At 43.5% G+C, this 20,279-nt stretch overlaps 1 protein-coding gene across 2 annotated transcripts in view; it reads left to right on the top strand.

The window, feature by feature from the left end:
• LOC122563477 (S-adenosylmethionine decarboxylase proenzyme) overlaps positions 1-20,279 on the top strand; it is an 81,915-nt gene that overhangs the window by 10,975 nt on the left and 50,661 nt on the right. For both annotated transcript variants that reach the window (XM_043717242.2, XM_087976998.1), the window contains exon 2: positions 17,131-17,188. In XM_043717242.2, the coding sequence (XP_043573177.1) occupies positions 17,131-17,188 (58 nt within the window). The remainder of the gene's footprint in view (positions 1-17,130; positions 17,189-20,279) is intronic.

Raw genomic sequence — 20,279 nt, 5'->3', positions numbered from 1 at the left:
TCAAATAGTTTATTTGCTTTTTGCACCACCTTTGAGCATTGAACACACAGTTTTAACAACCTAGTCATCATTACTGCCAGATCTCCTCTCTGCTGTTACCTCAAGCACTTTGCCACCTAATCGATATCCTCAGTTCTTCTATGGAATTTCACTTATTTTTCTACAGTATATTCATTCGCCATCTCTCTGATCATTGCCTTTGGGACATGAGAGTGATTAGCATCAATTCGATCTTCTCCAGAAAGCTAGAAATCTTTGAGAAATTCTTTACTTCTTTTCATTTGTGAAAATTCTGGAAGTGAATCCTGGAACTATGCCTGGTGTTAAATAATTTGTCTATTCTGATCAGTTAAGCCCAAAAGGCCATTTTTAATATTTCGGTTAAAGGCTTGGCAATGCCAGGATGAAAGCATCTTGGGTTTACATCCATTGGGAATAGCATTCTCTGCTCAGCATTGAAGAAAAGGAAATGCCTGCATTAATTCACAGAGGGAGGCCATTCGGCCCATTGATTCTGCACCATGTCTTCAAATTAGGATCTTTAATTCCATGCCATACCTTTGCAGACCAAATCTATCCAAATATCTATTCAGTGCTCCTCTTGAATGCCTCAATTGAACCTGTCTTCACCATATTTCTAGGCCTAACTTCCTGCTATGTGAAAAAAGTTTTTTTTCTCACATTATCTTTATTTGCACCTCACTTTAAATCTGTGCCTCCTTGATCTTTTGTCTTGAAAGCAGCTTCTCCCTTCCTACTCTGTTCAGCCTGCTCGTGATTTTGAAAATCTCAAGACAGTCCCCTTTCAACAGTCTGTACAAGCATAGCAGTCCCCAATTTTTCTGCCCCCACCCCCACCCCCCCAACTCCTCACCATAACTGAAGATCCTCATCCCCGGAACCATTTTTGTAAATTGCATCTGCACTCTGTCTAACAGAGGGCTAACAAACATCTCATACTTATTGAGGTAAATCTTCATGATGTAGGTTATCCAAAATACTTCATAGCCAATGAGAGAGTAGTGGCTGTGTGGAATGCTCTGCCCCAGAGGGCAGTGGAGGCCCAGTCTCTGGATTCATTTAAGAAAGAGTTGGATAGAGCTCTCAAGGATAGTGGAATCAAGGGTTATGGAGATAAGGCAGGAACAGGATACTGATTAAGGAGATCAGCCATGATCACATTGAATGATGGTGCAGGCTCGAAGGGCAGAATGGCCTATTGTCTATTGACTGCTTTTACACAAATGTGTAATCACTGTTAAAATATGCAGTGAACAAGTTGCTTTCAGTAATTCCTGCATTTCTATAGCCCCATTCCTGCCCTTAGAACATGCTTCACAGCCAGTGAAGTGCTGAAGTGTAATCACTTTTGGATGTAGGTTTGCTCACTGAGCTGGAAGGTTAATTTCCAGACATTTCGTCACCCTACTAGGTAATATCTTCAGTGAGCCTCCAGGTGAAGCACTGCTGCTGATTCCAGCTGTCTATTTATATGTTTGGGTTTCTTTGGGTTGGTGATGTCAGGAAATGTAGGGTGACAAAATGTCTGGAAATGAAACTTCCAGCTCAACGAGCAAACCTACATCTAGAACCTCAATCTGAGCTACAAATCTTCTCAAAACACCCTGTAAACACTTTTGGAATATAGAACTTGTGGCTGGTCATTTGCACAATGCAACATCCCAACAACAGAAATGTGATGCTGATCAGCTAATCAGTTTGTGATGTTGATAAGGCCATAGATATTGGTCCGCATGCTGATGAGAACTCTCCTACTCTTTGAAATATTGTCGTAGGGTAGTTTACAGCCACTTTAGATGACAGAGGACACTTGGTTAACTTCTCATCCAAAAGCCGGAATCATTGCCAATGCAGCTGTGATTCTGTAGTCAAGTCTGAGAGTGGGATTTGAACATGATATGTTTTGACACAGAGACATGAGTGCAAACAACTGTGTCAAAAACTTACACCTAGTTTAATAACTTAAGAAACTTATTCATTCCAAAAACACCATGGAGCTAAATGACTGGTGGAAGATCTGTTTTAGTATTGTATATTGTTTTCTGGATGGCTAAGACACACAGGCAAATTCTTTTAAAGGGTTCTGAAATAACTCCCCAGAGGCCAGTATCCCATCACCAAATCTCCCATTATTTACATGTGGAGAGTCCTTGACACTGATCCAGCTCCCTCAGCGCCAGCTTTCAGAGTGAACAGAACCTCTGACACTTGTGTTTTTTTCTTTTTTTTAATTAAACCCCCACACTACCGCCTAACTGCGGTAGTGCTTATTTTTTCCCCAGCACCCATGGTGTGTGTGCACAGGTGTGAGACACAGTGAGTGACACAAGATGTACGAATCTTTTATTCAATTTCCACCACCAGGAAGAAAGGAAAACACCCGAGTGGCCAGTGACAAGCAGTGCCCTTCACATCAAAAGATGTGTGATCAAAACAGTGAAGGGGAGGGGAGGGACTAAATCAAAATAGATTTGGAGGGGGAAATAATGCACTCCACTCCCTGCGGCGCCCACCTCTCCCTGAACAACTCCAGGGTGTTGGTGGACACCGCGTGCTCCTTCTCCAAGGACACCCGGGCTCTAACGTAACCGCGGAAGAGGGGCAGGCAGTCGGCCCTAACGACCCCCTCCACGGCCCGCTGCCTGGACATGTTGATGGCCAGTTTGGCCAGGCCCAGGAGCAGACCCACGGGGAGTGCAAACGCCCACACCCAATATACACGTGGTCCACAGACTCCGCAGCGCCACAGAACAAGCAGTTGTGCTGGGAGTCCGTGAACCACCACAATCTGCAGTTGCAGGGGACCGCTGTGTGCAGCACCCTCCACCCCAGATCCCCGAGAGAAAGGGGGAGGACTCCCGCGTAGAGAGCCCTGCACTGGGGATCCCCACCGCCCTGTGGCAAATGGGCACACCAAGGCGTGTCCGGATGGTGGATGAGGGAGAAGAGGTGGACGGTGTGCAGCAGCAGTCTATACAGGGACTTGTGTTTTTTTTTTCTTTTTTTTTCTGTTTCTTCTTTTTTTTTTAAATTTAGCCCCCACACTACCACCTAAGTGCGGTAGTGCTTATTTTATCCCCAGCACCCATGGTGTGTGTGCGCTGGTGTGAGACACAGTGAAAGCAGTCCATTTTATTTTTTTTCATCAAAGGGCAAGCACACCTGTTTTTTTTTCTTTTTTTTTTCTTTAACCCCCACACTACCACCTAAGTGCGGTAGTGCTTATTTTTTTCCACAGCACCCATGGTGTGTGTGTGCAGGTGTGAGACACAGTGAAAGACACAAAGTGCACGAATCTTTATTCAAATTCCACCACCAGGAAGACAGGAAAACAACCGGGTGGCCAGTGACAAACACTGCCCTTCACATCAAAGGGCAGTGCTGTGTGATCAAAACAGTGAGGGCGAGGGTAGGGACTAAATCAAAATAGAGTTGGAGGGAGAAATGATGCACTCCACTCCCTGCGGCGCCCACCTCTCCCTGAACAACTCCAGGGTGTTGGTCGACACCGCGTGCTCCTTCTCCAAGGACACCGGGGCTCTAACGTAACTGCGGAAGAGGGGCAGGCAGTCGGCCCTAACGACCCCCTCCACGGCCCGCTGCCTGGACCTGTTAATGGCCAGTTTGGCCAGGCCCAGGAGCAGACCCACGAGGAGGTCTTCAGACCTGCCCTCCCTCCTCCGTACCGGGTGCCCAAAGATCAGGAGCGTGGGACTGAAGTGCAGCCAAAAACAGAGGAGAAGGTTTTTCAGAAAATCAAAAAGGGAGTGCAAACGCACACACCCAATATACACGTGGTCCACGGACTCCACAGTGCCACAGAACAAGCAGTTGGGCTGGGAGTCCGTGAACCACCGCAACCTGCGGTTGCAGGGGACTGCTGCGTGCAGCACCCTCCACCTCAGATCCCCGATAGAAAGGAGGAGGTGTTAACAATTCTGGAAAGTGTAAAAATAGATAAGTTCCCTGGGACAGATGGGATTTATCCAAGGATTCTCTGGGAAGCCAGGAAGGAGATTACCCAGCCTTTGGCTTTGATCTTTATGTCAGAATTGTCTACAGGAATAGTGCGTGAAGACTGGAAGAAAGCAAATGTTGTTCCTTTGTTCAAGAAGGGGAGTAGAGACAACCCTGGTAACTATAGCCAGTGAGCCTCCCTTTGGTTGTGGGTAAAGTGTTGGAAAATGTTATAAGAGCTAGGATTTGTAATCATCTAGAGAGGAATAAGATGATTAGGGATAGTCAATATGGTTTTGTGAAGGGTAGGTTGTGCTTCACAAACCTTAATGAGTTCTTTGAGAAAGTGACAAACAGATGGATGAGGGTAAAGTGGTTGATGTGGTGTATATGGATTTTAGTAAAGCATTTGATAAGGCTGTTGCACAAAATACGGAGGCATTTAGTGGTTTGGATCAGAAATTGGCCCTTTGAAAGAAAACAGAGGGTAGTGTTTGATGGGAAATGTTCATCCTGGAGCTCAGTTACCAGTGGTGTACCACCGTGATCTGTTTTGGGGCCACTGCTGTTTGTCATTTTTATAAACGACCTGGATGAGAGTGTAGAAGGATGGGTTAGTAAATTTGCGGATGATGCTAAGGTCGGTGGAGTCGTGGATAGTGCTGAAGATGTTATAGGTTACAGAGGGACATAGATAAGCTGCGGAGCTGGGCTGAGAGGTGGCAAATGGAGTTTAATGTGGAAAAGTGTGAGGTGATTCACTTTGGAAGGAGTAACAGGAATGCAGAGTACTGGGCTAATGGCAAGATCCTTGGTAGTGTGGATGAGCAGAGAGATCTCTGTGTCCATGTCCATGGATCCCTGAAAGTTGCCACCCAGGTTGATAGGGTTGTTAAGAAGGCATACGGTGTGCTAACTTTTATTAGTAGAGGGATTGAGTTTCGGAACCTTGAGGTCATGCTGCAGCTGTACACAATTCTGGTGTGGCTGCACTCTGGAGTATTGCGTACTGTTCTGGTTCCTGCATTATAGGAAGGATGTGGAAGCTTTGGAAAGGGCTCAGGGGAGATTTACTAGGATGTTGCCTAGTATGGAGGAAAGGTCTTATGACTAAAGGCTGAGGGACTTGAGGCTGTTTTTGTTGGAGAGAAGAAGGTTGAGAGGTGACTTAATCAAGACGTATAAGGTAATCAGAGGCTTAGATAGGGTGGACAGTGAGAGCCTTTTTCCTTGGATGGTGATGGCTACCACAAAGGGACATAGCTTTAAATTGAGGGGGTGATAGATATAGGACAGATGTCAGAGGTAGGTTCTTTACTCAGAGAGTAGTAGGGGCGTGGAACACACTACCTCCAACAGGAGTAGACTCACCAATGTTAAGGGCATTTAAATGGTCATTGGATAAACATATGGATGAAAATGGAATAGTGTAGTTTAGATGGGCTTTGGATTGGTTTCACAGGTCAGCAAAACATCGAGGACTGAAGGGCCTGTACTGTGCTGTAATGTTCTATGTTCCATAATTAATGAAATAGGAAAGAAAAGGATGAGATTCTGAAGGGAGAATATAGGAAGTTAGGCAGGAATTTAAAAAGGAGGTCTTTGAGGCTGGTAATTTATGGATTACTCCCGGTGCTATTTGCTAGTGAGGATAGGAATAGGAAGATAGAGCAGATGAATGCATGTCTGAGGGGCTGGTGCAGGGGAGAAGGGTTCACATTTTTGGATCATTGGAATCTCTTCTGGGGTAGAAGTGATTGTATAAGAAGGACAGATTGCACCTGAGTTGGAAGGGAGATTTGCTAGAGCTACTTGGAGGATTTGAACGAGTGACAGGGGGACCAAGGGAGATAGTGAGGAAAGAGATCAGACTGAGACTGGTGCAGTTGGGAAAAGGAGTAAGTCAAATAGACAGGGCAGGCAGGAACAAAGCAGAAAATGAGGTAGGACTGATAAATTAAACTGCATTTATTCAAAGTTTGGGAGAAGATTTGTAGCTCGGGTGCTCGTTGTTGTGGTTCTGCTCGCCGAGCTGGGAATTTGTGTTGCAGACGTTTCGTCCCCTGTCTAGGTGACATCCTCAGTGCTTGGGAGCCTCCTGTGAAGCGCTTCTGTGGTGTTTCCTCCAGCATTTGTAGTGGTTTGAATCTGCCGCTTCCGGTTGTCAGTTCCAGCTGTCCGTTGCAGTGGTCGGTATATTGAGTCCAGGTCTTATTGATTGAATCTGAAGATGAGTGCCATGCCTCTAGGAATTCCCTGGCTGTTCTCTGTTTGGCTTGTCCTATAATAGTAGTGTTGTCCCAGTCGAACTCATGTTGCTTGTCATCTGAGTGTGTGGCAACTAAGGATAGCTGGTCGTGACGTTTCGTGGCTAGTTGGTGTTCATGGATGCGGATCGTTAGCTGTCTTCCTGTTTGTCCTATGCAGTGTTTTGTACAGTCCTTGCATGGGATTTTGTACACTACATTGGTTTTGCTCATACTGGGTATCGGGTCCTTCGTCCTGGTGAGTTGTTGTCTGAGAGTGGCTGTTGGTTTGTGTGCTGTTATGAGTCCTAGTGGTCGCAGTAGTCTGGCTGTCAGTTCAGAAATGTTTTTGATGTATGGTAGTGTGGCTAGTCCTTTGGGTTGTGGCATGTCCTCATTTCGTTGTCTTTCCCTTAGGCATCTGTTGATGAAATTGCGGGGGTATCCGTTTTTGGCAAATACATTTTAGAGGTGTTCTTCTTCCTCTTTTTGCAGCTCTGGTGTACTGCAGTGTGTTGTGGCCCTTTTGAACAGTGTCTTGATGCAACTTCTTTTGTGTGTGTTGGGGTGGTTGCTTTCGTAGTTCAGGACTTGGTCTGTGTGTGTGGCTTTCCTGTATACCTTTGTGGTGAATTCTCCGTTCGGTGTTCTTTGTACCATCACGTCTAGGAATGGGAGTTGGTTGTCCTTTTCTTCCTCTCTAGTGAATCAGATTCCTGTGAGTGTGGCATTGATGATCCGGTGTGTGTTCTATATTTCTGTGTTTTTTAATGATTACAAAGGTGTCATCCACATATCTGACCCAGAGTTTGGGTTGAATTTGCGGTAAGACTGTCCACAGATTCAATAAATAAGCACATCGACCTGGACCCAATATACCGGCCACTGCAACGGACAGCTGGAACTGACAACTGGAAGCGGCAGAGACAAACCACTATAAATGCTGGAGGAAACATCACAGAAGTGCTTCACAGGAGGCTCCCAAGCACTGAGGATGTCACCTAGACAGGGGACGAAATGTCTGCAACACAAATTCCCCGCTCGGCGAACAGAACCACAACAACTGCATTTATTTCAATGCAAAAGGCCTAACAGGTAAGGCAGATGAACTCAGGGCATTGTTGGGATCATAGGACTCTGATATCATAGCGATTACAGACATGTGGCTCAGGGATGGACAGGACTAGCAGCTTAATGTTCCAGGGTGATAACATTATTGGCTGTATTTAGGGAGGATATTTGAAGAACAAGAACAAAGAAAATTACAGCATAGGAACAGGCCCTTTGGCCCTCCAGTACTGCGCTGATCCAGATCCTCTATGTAAACCGATCGCCTGTTTTCTAAGGGTCTGTATCCCTTTGCTCCCTGTCCATTCATGTATCTGTCAAGATACATCTTAAATGACACAATCATGCCTGCCTCTACCACCTCTGCTGGCAATGCGTTCCAGGCACTCACCACCCTCTGCATAAAGAACTTGCTACACATCTCTCTCTTAAACCTTTTCCCTCTTACCTTGAACTTGAGACCCCTAATTATTGAGTCCTCCACTCTGTTTCTTACTATCCACCCTGTTTACAGCTCTCATGAGTTTGTAGGCCCCAATCAGGTCCCCCCTCAACCTCTTCCTTTCCAATGAAAATAATCCTAATATACTCAACCTCTCCTCATATTTAGCACCCTCCATACCAGGCAACATCCTGGTGAACCTCCTCTGCACCCTCTTCAAAGCATCCACATCCTTTTGGTAATGTGGTGACCAGAACTGTACACAGTATTCTAAATGTGGTTGAACCAAAGTCCTATACAGCTATAACATGACTTGCCAACTCTTGTACTCAACACCCGTCCAATGAAGGAAAACATGCCACATGCCGCCTTGACCACTCTATTAACCTGCATTGCAACCTTCAGGAATAATGGACTTGAACACCCAGATCTCTCTGTACATCAATTTTCCCCAGGACTTTTCCGTTTACTGTATAATTCGTTCTTGAATTGGATCTTCCAAAATGCATCACCTCATATTTGCCTGGATTGAATTCCATCAGCCATTTCTCTGCCCAACTCACCAAACTATTTATATTCTGCTGTATTCTCTGACAGTTCCCTTCCCTATCTGCTACTACGTTACTGTTAGTGTCATCTGTAAACTGGCTGATCAGACCACCGAAACCTTCCGAGAGATCATTTATGTATCTCACAAACAACAGTGGTCCCAACATGGATCCCTGTGGAGCACCACTGATAAAGTTCTCTATTTTGAGAAACTCCCTTCCACTATTACTCTCTGTCTCCTGTTGCCCAGTCAATTCTCTATCCATCTAGCTAAAACACCTGGACCCCATGTGACTTCACTTACTCCATCAGCCTACCATGGGGAAACCTTATAAAACGCCTTACTGAAGTCCATGTATATGACATCTCCAGCCCTTCCCTCATCAATCAACTTTATCACTTCCTTGAAGAATTCTATTAAGTTGGTAAGACATGACCTTCCCTGCACAAAGCCACGTTGCCTATCACTGATAAGCCCATTTTCTTCCAAATGTAAATACATTCCTATCCCTCAGTATCTTCTCCAGCAGCTTTCTTACACTGATGTCAGGCTCACCGGTCTATAATTACCTGGATTATCCCTGCTGCTCTTCTTAAACAAGGGGACAACATTAGCAGTTCTCCAGTCCTCTGGGACCTTACCCGTGTTCAAGGATGCTGCAAAGATATCTGTTAAGGCCCCAGCTATTTCCTCTCTCGCTTCCCTCAGTAACCTGGGATAGATCCCATCTGGATCTGGGGGCTTGTTCACCTTTTAGAATACCCAACACTTCCTCCCTCCTTGTGCTGACTTGACTGAGAATAATCAAACATCTATCCCTAACCTCAGCATCGATCATGTCCCTCTGCTCAGTGAATATTGATGCAAAGTACTCATTAAGAATCTCACCCATTTTTTCTGATTCCACGCACATCTTTCCTCCTTTGTCCTTGTGTGGGCCAACCATTTTTCTAGTTACCCTCTTGCTCCTTATATATGAATAAAAGGCTTTAGGACTTTCCTTAACCCTGCTCGCTAAGGATATCTCATGACCCCTTTTAGCCCGCTTAATTCCTCATTTCAGATTGGTCCTACTTTCCCGATATTCTTCCAAAGCTTTGTCTGTTTTCAGTCATCTAGATCTTATGTATGCATCCTTTTTCCTCTTAGCTAGTCTCACAATTTCACCTGTCAGCCATGGTTCCATAATCTTGCCATTTCTATCCCTCATTTTCACAGGAACATATCTCTCCTGCATTCTAATCAACTTGTCTTTAAAAGCCTCCCACATATCAAACGTGGATTTATCCTCAAACAGTTGCTCCCAATTACATTCCCAGCTCCTGCCGAATTTTGTTACTGTTGGCCTTCCCCCAATTTAGCGCTCTTCCTTTAGGATCACTCTTGTCTTTGTCACGAGTATTCTAAAACCTACATAATTGTGATCGCTATTCCCAAAGTAATCCTCTACTGAAACTGCAACCACCTGGCTGGGCTCATTTCCCAACACCAGTATGGCCCCTTCCCAAGTTGGACTATTTACATACTGCTCTAGCAAACTCTCCTGGATGCTCCTTACAAATTCTGCTCCATCTAGACCTCTAACACTAGGTGAATTCCAGATCAGCGTGGTGCTGGAAAAGCACAGCAGGTCAGGCAGCATCCGAGAAGCAGGAAAATCAATGTTTCGGCAAAAGCCCTTCATCATTCCTGATGAAGGGCTTTTGCCCGAAAAGTTGATTTTCCTGCTTCTCGGTTGCTGCCTGACCTGCTGTGTTTTTCCAGCACCACGCTGATCTTGACTTTAATCTCCAGCATCTGCAGTACCCACTTCCAACTAAGTGACCCCAGTCAATGTTGGGAAAATTAAAATCTCCTATCCCCAACACGCTATTGCTCTTATATCTTTCCATAATCTGTTGACATATTTATGCTTGCTGTAGGGAGGGTTGTAGTGCAGCCCCAACATTGTTACCGCACCCTTATTTCTGAGCTCTGCCCATATTGCCTCACTGCTCGAGTCTTCCATAGTGCCCTCCTTCAGCTCACCTATGATATCTTCTCTGACCAGTAATATAACTCCTTCACCCTTTTTACCTCCCTCTCTGTCCCGCCTGAAGCATCAATATCCTTAGTTGCCCATCATGTCCTTCCCTCAACCAAGCCTCAGTAATAGCAATAACAAGATACTCCCAGGTACTAATCCAAGCCCTAAGTTCATCTGCATTACCTACTGCACTTCTCGCATTAAAACAAATGCACCTCGTACCACCTGTTCCTTTGCGTTCAGCATCTGCTCTCTACTTACTCTTCCCTTTAGTCACAGTGACTTCATTATCTAGTTCCTTACAGGGTTTAGTTACTACCTCCTTACTGTCCACTAACCTCCTCATTTGGTTCCCAACCCTCTGCCACAATAGTGTAAACCCTCCCCAACAGTGTTAGCAGAAGCACCCCAAGGACATTGGTTCTAGTCAGGCCCAAGTGTAGACCGTCCAATTTATTATAGTCCCACCTCCCCCAGAATTGGTCCCAGTGTCCCAAAAATCTGAACCCCTCCCTGCTGCACCATCTCTCAAGCCACACATTGATCCTGCCAATTTTTCCATTTCTGGGAATATGTCCAGGGAAGTTATTTGGGTGGAACTAAAAAAAAACAAAGCGATGATCCCTTTATTGGGATTGTGCTATACAGCCCTCAGCAGTTGGGGGAAAGTCAGAAAAAAATTTTAAGGAGACTCCAGTTATCTGTGGGAATACTAGGGTGGTTATGTTAGGGTATTTTGACTTTCCAAACATAGACTGGGGCTACCATTGTGTTAAGGACCTGGATGGAGAGGAATTTAAGTGTGTACAAAAAAAAGTTTCTGTTTCAGTATGTGGATGTACCTACTAGAGAAGGTGCAAAACTTGACCTACTCTTGGGAAATAAGGCAGGGCAGGTGACTGAGGTGTCAGTGGGGGAGCACTTTGGGACCAGTGACCATAATTCAATTACATTTAAAATAGTGATGGTAAAGGATAGACCAGATCTAAAAGTTAAAGTTCTAAGTTGGAGGAAGGTCAATTTTGGCGGTATTAAGCACGAACTTTCAAAAGTTAATTGAGGACCGATGTTCGCAGGTAAAGGGACAGCTATAAAATGGGAAGCCTTCAAAATTGAGATAACGAGAGTCCAAAGACAGTATGTTCCTGTTAGGGTGAAAGGCTGGTAGGTGTAGGGAATGCTGGATGACTAGAGAAATTGAGGTTTTAGTCAAGAGTAAGAAGGAAGCATGTGTCAGATAAAGATGGCAGAAATTGAATAACTCCCTTGAAGAGTACAAAGGCAGCAGGCGTATATTTAAGAGGCAAATCAGGAGGGCAAAAAGGGGACATGAGTTAGCTTTGGCAAATAGGGTCAAGGATAATCCAAAGGGATTCTACAAATATGTTAAGGACAAAAGGATAACTAGAGAGAGAATAGGGACCCTCAAACATCATTCTTAATGAAGGTCTTATGCCCGAAACGTCGATTCTCCTGCTCTTTGGATGCTGCCTGACCTGCTGTGCTTTTCCAGCACCACACTCTCAACTCTGATCTCTGGCATCTGCAGTCCTCACTTCCCCCTCAAAGATCAGCAAGGCTGCCAATGTGTGCAACTGTAGAAGATGGGGGTGATAGTAAACAAATATTTTGCATCAGTGTTTACCATGGAGAGGGATACAGAAGATAGAGAATGTGGGGAAATAAGTAATGACCTGTTGAAAAATGTCCACATTACAGAGGATGTGTTGCTGGGCACGTTAAAATGCATAAAAGTGGATAAATCTCCTAGACCTGATTAGGTGTACCCTAAAACTCTGTGCAAAGCTGCGGAGGTAATTGCTGAGATATTTGTGTCATCAATAGCCATAGGCAAGGTGCGGAAGACTAGAGGTACCACTATTTAAGAAAGTGGAAAGGAAAAACCAGGGAACTATAGACCAGTTAGCCGGGTATCCTGAGGGGCAGGATTTGCATGTATTTTGAAAGGCAAGGACTGATCAGGGATACCCAACATGGCTTTGTGCATGGGAAATCATATCTCACTAACTTGAGTGTGTTTTTCACAAAGTAACGAAGAGGATTGATGAGGGTAGAGCAGTGGATGTGACCAATATGGACTTCAGTAAGGCATTTGACAAGTTTCCCCAAGTTAGACTGCTTACAAGGTTAGATCTCATGGAATAGAGGGGAAACTAGCCATTTGGATATAGAACTGGCTCAAAGGTAGAAGACAGAGGGTGGTGGTGGAGAGTTGCCTTTCAGACTGGAGGCCTGTGACCAGTGGAGTGCCACAAGGATCGGTGCTGGGTCCTCTACTTTTTATCATTTATATAAATGATTTGGATGTAAGAGGTACAGTTAGAAAGTTTGCAGATGACACCAATATTGGAGGTGTAGGGGACAGCGAAGAAGGTTACCTTAGATTACAACAGGATCTTGATCAGATGGGTCAATGGGCTGAGGAGTGGCAGATGGAGTTTAATTTAAATAATTGTGAGATGATGCGTTTTGGAAAGGCAAGTCAGGGCACTATACACTTAATGGTAAGGTCCTAGGGAGTGTTGCTGAACAAAGAGACATTGGAGTGCAGGTTCATAGCTCCTTGAAAGTGGAGTCGCAGGTAGATTGGATAGTGAAGAAGGCATTTGGTATGCTTTCCTTTATTGGTCAGAGTATTGAGTACAGAGTTGGGAGGTCATGTTGCTGCTGTACACGACATTGGATAGGCCACTGTTGGAATATTGTGTGTAATTCTGGTCTCCTTCCTAACAGAAGATTGTTGTAAAACTTGAACAGATTCAGAAAAAGTTTACAAGAATGTTGCCAGGGTTGGAGGATTTGTGCTATAGGGAGAGGCTGAATAGGCTCTTTCCCTGGAGCATTGGAGGCTGAGGGGTTACCTTATTGAGGTTTATAAAATCATGAGAGGCATGGATAGGGTAAATAGGCAAGGTCTTTTCCCTGAGATGGGGGAATCCAGAATTAGAGGGCATAGGTTTAGGGTGAGAGGGGAAAGATATAAAAGAGATCTAAGGGACAACTTTTTCATGCAGAGGGTGGTATGTATGTGTGGAATGGGCTGCCAGAGGAAGTGGTGGAGGCTGGTACAATTTCAACACTTAAAAAGCATCTGGATGGGTTTGGAGGGATATGGGCCGGGTGCTGGCAGGTGGGACTAGATTAGGTTGGGATATCTGGTCGGCATGGACGTGTTGCACCGAAGGATCTGTTTCTGTTTTCTGAATTCAGTTAAGTATCCACTGATGACACGAAACCACTGACATAAAAACCATCTGGTTCACTCATGTTCTTCAGGGAAGGAAATCTGCCATCATGTGACTTCAGACTCACAGCAATGTGGTTGACTCTCAAGTGCCCTCTGGGTAATGAGGGATGGGCAATGAATGTTGGCCTAGCCAACAACGCCCACATACTGTGAATGAAAAAAAGAACTCCAAACCTTTGAAATAAGAGCCAGCATTACATCTCTATAACTCTATGACTCTATAAATGGGACTCGATTAATCTTGAATATCTGGCCATCATGGACGAATGGGCCAATGGGTCTGTTCCCGTGCTGTACAGCTCTCTGACTGTTTGACTCCATCTCGTTTGAACAATAGCACTTCAGACAGTGAGTATTCACTAAGAACCGCATTGCAGCAGCTCTGTAATGGAGTTTGAACCTTTCCACCCAAAAGACTTAAAGGTCTACAGTAACTCAGAACGACTTAAATATCTTTTCTTGGGCATTCCCATAAAATCAAGAGAAAAAAAAAATTTATTGCACCATATTATTCACTGCTCCTGCTACTGCAGTGGCTTTAGTGTGTTACAGTTCACTCAGGGAGTCCACGTTGCCGTGGCAACGTGCACCTTTTACGTGTCTGTTGTAGCCTGAAACTGTGGATAATGATGAGAGAGGCTCAGGTTTCTTTCCATCCAGTAGCTGACCAGGAGTCTCTCTCACTCTTATCACCTGCTATTGGCATGAGCTGGCGGGATTTGCAGGTTGATACTGTCGGGTCCTATTGTGGATGCATCTTCCCGAGCCAATAACTCCTGGGGCAATCTCAGACCCAGACCTTGCAGCTGAGAGGCAGGAAGGAGTGCTGCTTATTGTACAATAAGACCTCCAAGCTATTTAAACAATCCATTTGAATTCTCTAAAAGTGTTCAATAAACCACTTTTTACAATATATATTAATAACTTGCAGGAAGGAGGCGAATGCACTACAGCCAAATTTGCAGACTACACTAAAATAGGTGGAAGAGCTGGTTGGGAGAGGGATACAATAGTTCACAGAGAGATATCGATAATGAGTGGACAGAATGTTGGCAAATGGAGTATAATGTAGGAAAAATGTGAAGTTGTTCATTTCAGAAGGGAGAACAAAAGAGCAGGGTATTATTAAAATGGAGAAAAGCTGCAGAAGGGTATTTGGGGGGGGGGGAATCTTTTACAGAAAGCTAGCACACAGGTACAGCAGCGAAGTCTCAGGAATTGGTCTGGTGCAGATGCTGAGGTGGTGACGGAGGAGAATCAGCCCAGTGGTGAAAAATACCACCTGAAGATTGGCGACTTTGGTGTTGTTTGGGTTCGGTGGAGACAGCGGCAAAGCAGTGGAAGAAGGATGGTTGTGCAAACGTTGTTGGTGATTAGCTGGCTCAGGACTGAGGCACTCTCTTTAAGCTTTTTTTTTCTCTTATTCTTAATTTATTCAAAATGGTGCTGAATCGTAGTGACAAATGAAAGCTTTTCACTTATTATGTTCTTACTGTAAAGTACACATGACAATAAAATCATTCATTCATTCATTCAAATGCTGGCTCTTATTTCAAAGGTTTGGAGTTCTTTTTTTCATTCACAGTATGTGGGCGTTGTTGGCTAGGCCGACATTCATTGCCCATCCCTCATTACCCAGAGGGCACTTGAGTGTCAACCACATTGCTGTGAGTCTGAAGTCACATGATGGCAGATTTCCTTCCCTGAAGAACATGAGTGAACCAGATGGCTTTTATGACAGTGGTTTCGTGTCATCAGTGGATACTTAACTGAATTCAGATTCCACCATCTGCCATGGTGGAATTCGAATCTGGGTCCTCATATCATTAGCTGAGTGTCTGTATTAATAGTCTAGCAATAATACCACCAGCCTGTTGTGTTCCCTATAAGAGCAGGGAAGTCTCCCTTCAACTGTACACAGTGCTGGTGAAGCAACATCTGGAGCACTGTGAGCAGGTTTGGTTCCCTTATTTAAGGAAAGACAGTATTTCATTGGAGACAGTTCACAGAAAGTTTAGTCAGATGATCCCTCGTATGGAGGGATTGTCTTATGAGCAATGTTTATACATGTTGGGAATCTACTCATTAGAGTTTAGAAGAATGACATGTGATCTCATTGGAACATATAGGGTTGTTAAGGGGCTTGACAGGGTAAATGCTGAGAGGTTGTTTCCCTTCATGGGAGAGTCTAAGACCAGATGGCATTATCTCAGAATAAAGGGCACCAATCTAAATCTGAGATGAGAAAGATTTTTTTCTCTCAGAGAGTTGTAAGTCTTTCAGATCTCCTTACCACAGAGAGCAGTGGGAATAGAGTCCTTGTGTATAATTAAGGCTGAGATAGATTCTTGATCAGTCAGGGAAAGAAGAGTTACAGGTAAAGAGCAGGAAAGTGGATGTGAGGAATGTTGGATCAGCCATGATCCTGTGGAGCAGGCTCGAGGGACCGAACAGCATCCTCTGGTTCCTATTTCGAATGGTCTTATGCTCTAATTTTTGTTTTATCATGAACTCAACATAGAAATGTAAGTCAGGAATCTGTACAAATTTTGACTAAGCTTTGAATATTTTGTTCGTAATAAGCAAATAAAAAAATAAGGAGAATGATACCTTTTTCATAAGTTACAGGCTATGACTCTTTTTCAGAACCACACTGCACTCAAAATGTAAACTGTTTCTGTCCACACAGAAGCTGCTGAGTTTCTCTAGCATTCTCTGTATTTGTTTCAAATTTCCAGCATCTGCAGAGTTTTGTCTTTAATTAAATTCTTAACAAAGGGAGTTTAATAAAAGTAGAAAATGTTGGCAATGCTGAGCAGGTCAGGGAGCATCTATGGAGAGAGAGGCTGAGCTAACCTTTCAGATTGATGGCTTTTTATCAGAATGTTTGACGTGGCTCACTGCTATTTTTCTTATAAATCCCCACCTTCATCTCCTTACAGCCTGGAAAATTCTTCCACTCATGTCTATCTTGCAGTTGTAATAAGTTACTGGTCTGACACAGAGCTCTGCTCTTTTCAATATATTGACAAAACTTCGCACTCAGGTGAAAAACCTCACTTGCTCAGTACATTTAAACAGAGGCTAAGTAAGTCAATGAATTATTCCAGTCACCCAGTAAATCAGCCAAGTACATCTTTTAATCCAGTCTTTGTACTGAAGGTGTATTCCATCTGCTGTTAAACCCAACGGTTTGACTCAGTCTTTCACCATTGTATTCCATAGTCAGAGCCGGATGAATTTATAGACTTGTACTTTTACCTCAATGTGCAGTCTGCAAATATTTCACTGTCAAGGTTTCCATAATGTACACAACCTTGAAAATTCTAGGATAGAGTGCGGAAACAAAAATTATGGGAGTAAAACTATAAAATGGGACTCAAATTAACCATTTGAGGTTCTCGGGAACACTGGTATAAGATTAGCGTTGTATTTGTTAAACATGTGCACAAATAATAGGTCAACGACCACTCACATTTGTGCAGAAGAACGTAATAGACCTAACTCAGTTATTTGGCAATGGGGTGAAAGTATTTAATGATGTCCCTACAGTTTTGATTGAAAAGAAATGTGGGAACGAGCAAACAGGGAGCACAGAGGAAGCAGCTGGGTAAGTCTGTTACTGAAATCCTACATTTGTACATCGTGTTTAAGTTATGTGTACACATGTGAAATGACTATGTTTATTTAAATGAAACAGAGTAAAATAGAGTGAAAAGATATTTAAAATAAATAAATGACGTGTCAGACTCAATTAAATGAAACAACAATGCAATGATTTTTTTGGGCTTAAGTTGTCCTTGTTTATCTTCTAAATGTAAACGTCACAATTCAACCACATGAATGAGTGCATCGACAGGAACCACTGATTCCAATCACCACTGTGAAGCTTTCTTTTAAGGTCCATCCTCCGCCCCCAGCACCACCCCATCCATAAGCAGTCAGCCTCTCTATGCAACTGACTATCCTTTTCCAAAGTTCCATGTCATATCTCAGTTTCAGTGCTGCTGCCCGTTCCTGATACAGCTGGTATCAAAAACCACCCTGAATGACAAGCAATGCCATGTGACAGAGGAGCAGTGGGTTACAGCTTCACACCCTCACATGCCCACACAGTAAGCTCTTGATCTGAGTTGTGCAGTCCATGCAGACCCCACCAGATGATTCCCCACAGGAAGGAAATGAAAACAGAAGGTGTATTAGCCCAAACTGCAGGGAGATCTCTGTCAGTTCTAGTGGCTGTGATAGGGAGCCAAGAACAAATCGAGTGGTTTCCCTTGGACAGGGGAATGCTCCACATCGAAACCAAATAAGAAGGAGAGAATGATATAAGTCACTTCAAGTGAAAAATTATCCATCAGTGATGTTTGCATAAGTGTCATTGAGAAGGTCAACCCTTTTGTTCCCATTGACTTAAAAGCACATTAACCTAAAACCTAATGTTTAGCCAGATAATTGAATTTCATTCTTTCTCTTCAGCACAGTTTTGAGATTTTTAGAAGGAATTCCAATATTTTGCTGATAACCAGTTTCAGCAGCATTGTAGTGAGTCTGTATTGTTTTCTACATTAACATCAAAAAGTCCAATAAGTTTCAGTTTGATCACGATCAGAATCTGGGTTAGCAAATAAATTGCTCAGTTCACAATGATTCACTGGAATCATCAGGCTGAATATTTAAAGTAAAGGGTTGAAATTTAACCTTGAGCAATGAAGCATTAAAATTGCCTTGCTTTTTCACCATCTCAACTTAACTCTCCTACGGGCAATCTCCCAGAGCCAAAATCAGCTTCACACTTGGCACGTCAACTTTACATTTTTAATCACAGACAGACCCCAAGCTGAGTGTGTGTAAAACTGCAGGGCCATCTGGTGAGGCGGATGCATGAACAGGGTTGCTGCTGACCAATGCTGGGCAAGGTGATGCCCCGTGAAGGTGACTTCTCCAGGATCGGAAAGGAGACTGCTAGGAAATTAGGTTAAAGGAGACAGAAAACAATAAAACATAGAAAAGATGCTGTGAATCTACTCATTCGGATGAAGCTTCTCTCTCTGCTATTTAAAATAAATGGGCTAACTTTTATCAAAAGACCAAAGAGAAGACATTTAGATTGGAGTCTTAGGCAGTCATACATTGTTATTGCATTGTACAGTTTAGAAGCATTTAATCCTTTTCTTGTCCGTGCAATTTCGACTGGGTAAGCTTACAGCAAAAATAAGAATCTGAGTAATTATCAGAAGTGTTAATAACAGTGAAGCACATTTGAACAGCAACACACAGAATTAAAGAGGAGTGGGACATCGGCCATGCTTGTGATTTCCCAAGTGGTGAGATTGTAATCTTAGCTTGTCATTGTGGAGAGACACTGAGTGGAAGCTGGCACAGGAAAGTAAGGAAATTTGCCAGGAAAGTAATTTCAGGTCACTCTCAATCATCTCCTCACAGCGTAATCAGAGAAATACCAGAAAAAGAAATGAAACAAAAGGACCCTTGTTCTCAGTTATAAACTTCAGTAACTGTGAAATTACGTGATTGGGTATTACACACTTGCACTAAACACCTTTTTATCTGAAATTTCTCTCCCAGTATATAAATAAATACAGCAGATTTTCTTATGCTGGAGCCCCATGGTATTATTCTGGGACTGATGTTACACCAGCTGAGTATTTTTCTTTTGTTGTCAAAATGCTGGCTTGAATATAAATCCAATTTCTGACCTCTTTTGCTAAAATAAGTAAATCAAAAAAATTATCCCCTTCAAAATCGATTGTAAATGATCTGTGAAAGCTCAAACACTTTCAACATTTCTTTTGCTAGATGTTTTGGACTAGATCAGACATGCATTGAAAATTTTAAAATTCTCCACCTCATTCTCAAATCCCTCACCTCCAGGAAATGTTCTCCAGTTTTAAAAGCCTTCAGGACGTTTGTGTTCATATAATTCTGGCTTGTTAATCAACTCCCAGTTTTAATTGCTGCATCATTGATGGCCATGCCTTCAGCAGCCAAAGCCCTAAGCTCTACAGATCCCTATCCAACCGATCTATTTGCCTTTAAAGTACTCTGTGACCAAGTGTTTGGCTACCTGCTTTTTTTTATATTGAACTATTTGGTTCAGCATGTCACACATCACTGTATGGTGACTCAGCGGTTAGCACTACTGCCTTATAGCGCCAATGATCCAGGTTCAATTCCAGCCTTGGGTGACTGTCTGTGCAGAGTTTCCACATTCGCCCTGTGTCTGTTTGGGTTTCCTCTCTCAGTCCAAAGATATGCAGGTTAGGTGGATTAGCCATGGGAGGGGGTGTGATGCTTTTTCAGAGGGTTGGTGTGCATTCAATGGGTTGAATGGCCTGCTTCCACACTGTAGAGTTTCTCTGATTACAGTCAGTTCTTCTATAACGCGATGATTGTATTCTTGAGCACCCCCATATTATGGAAACATTGTGCTTTAGAAACAGCGCTTAACGTGTTGGCAACGTAATGGCATTACAGCCAACACACGTTTTTAAAAGTTCGCGCTTTACAAACAGTGTTCCCAAACTGTCAATCACGTTGTAGCGAATTCGTGTTAACGAAACATGCGTTATAGCAGAACTACCTGTATAATTTTGCTTTACAACATTTGTGTAAGGTGCTTTGGGATATATTATGATGTTAAAGATGCCGTTTAAGTATAATCTGTTGTTGTGTGAGGTGCA

Source organism: Chiloscyllium plagiosum, unplaced genomic scaffold, assembly GCF_037043375.1.
Source record: "Chiloscyllium plagiosum isolate Xiang-an unplaced genomic scaffold, Cpla_swu_hap1 HiC_scaffold_30, whole genome shotgun sequence".
Classification (NCBI taxonomy): domain Eukaryota; kingdom Metazoa; phylum Chordata; class Chondrichthyes; order Orectolobiformes; family Hemiscylliidae; genus Chiloscyllium; species Chiloscyllium plagiosum.
Note: the sequence above shows the minus strand (reverse complement) of the source record. Positions and strands in the feature narration are given on the sequence as shown.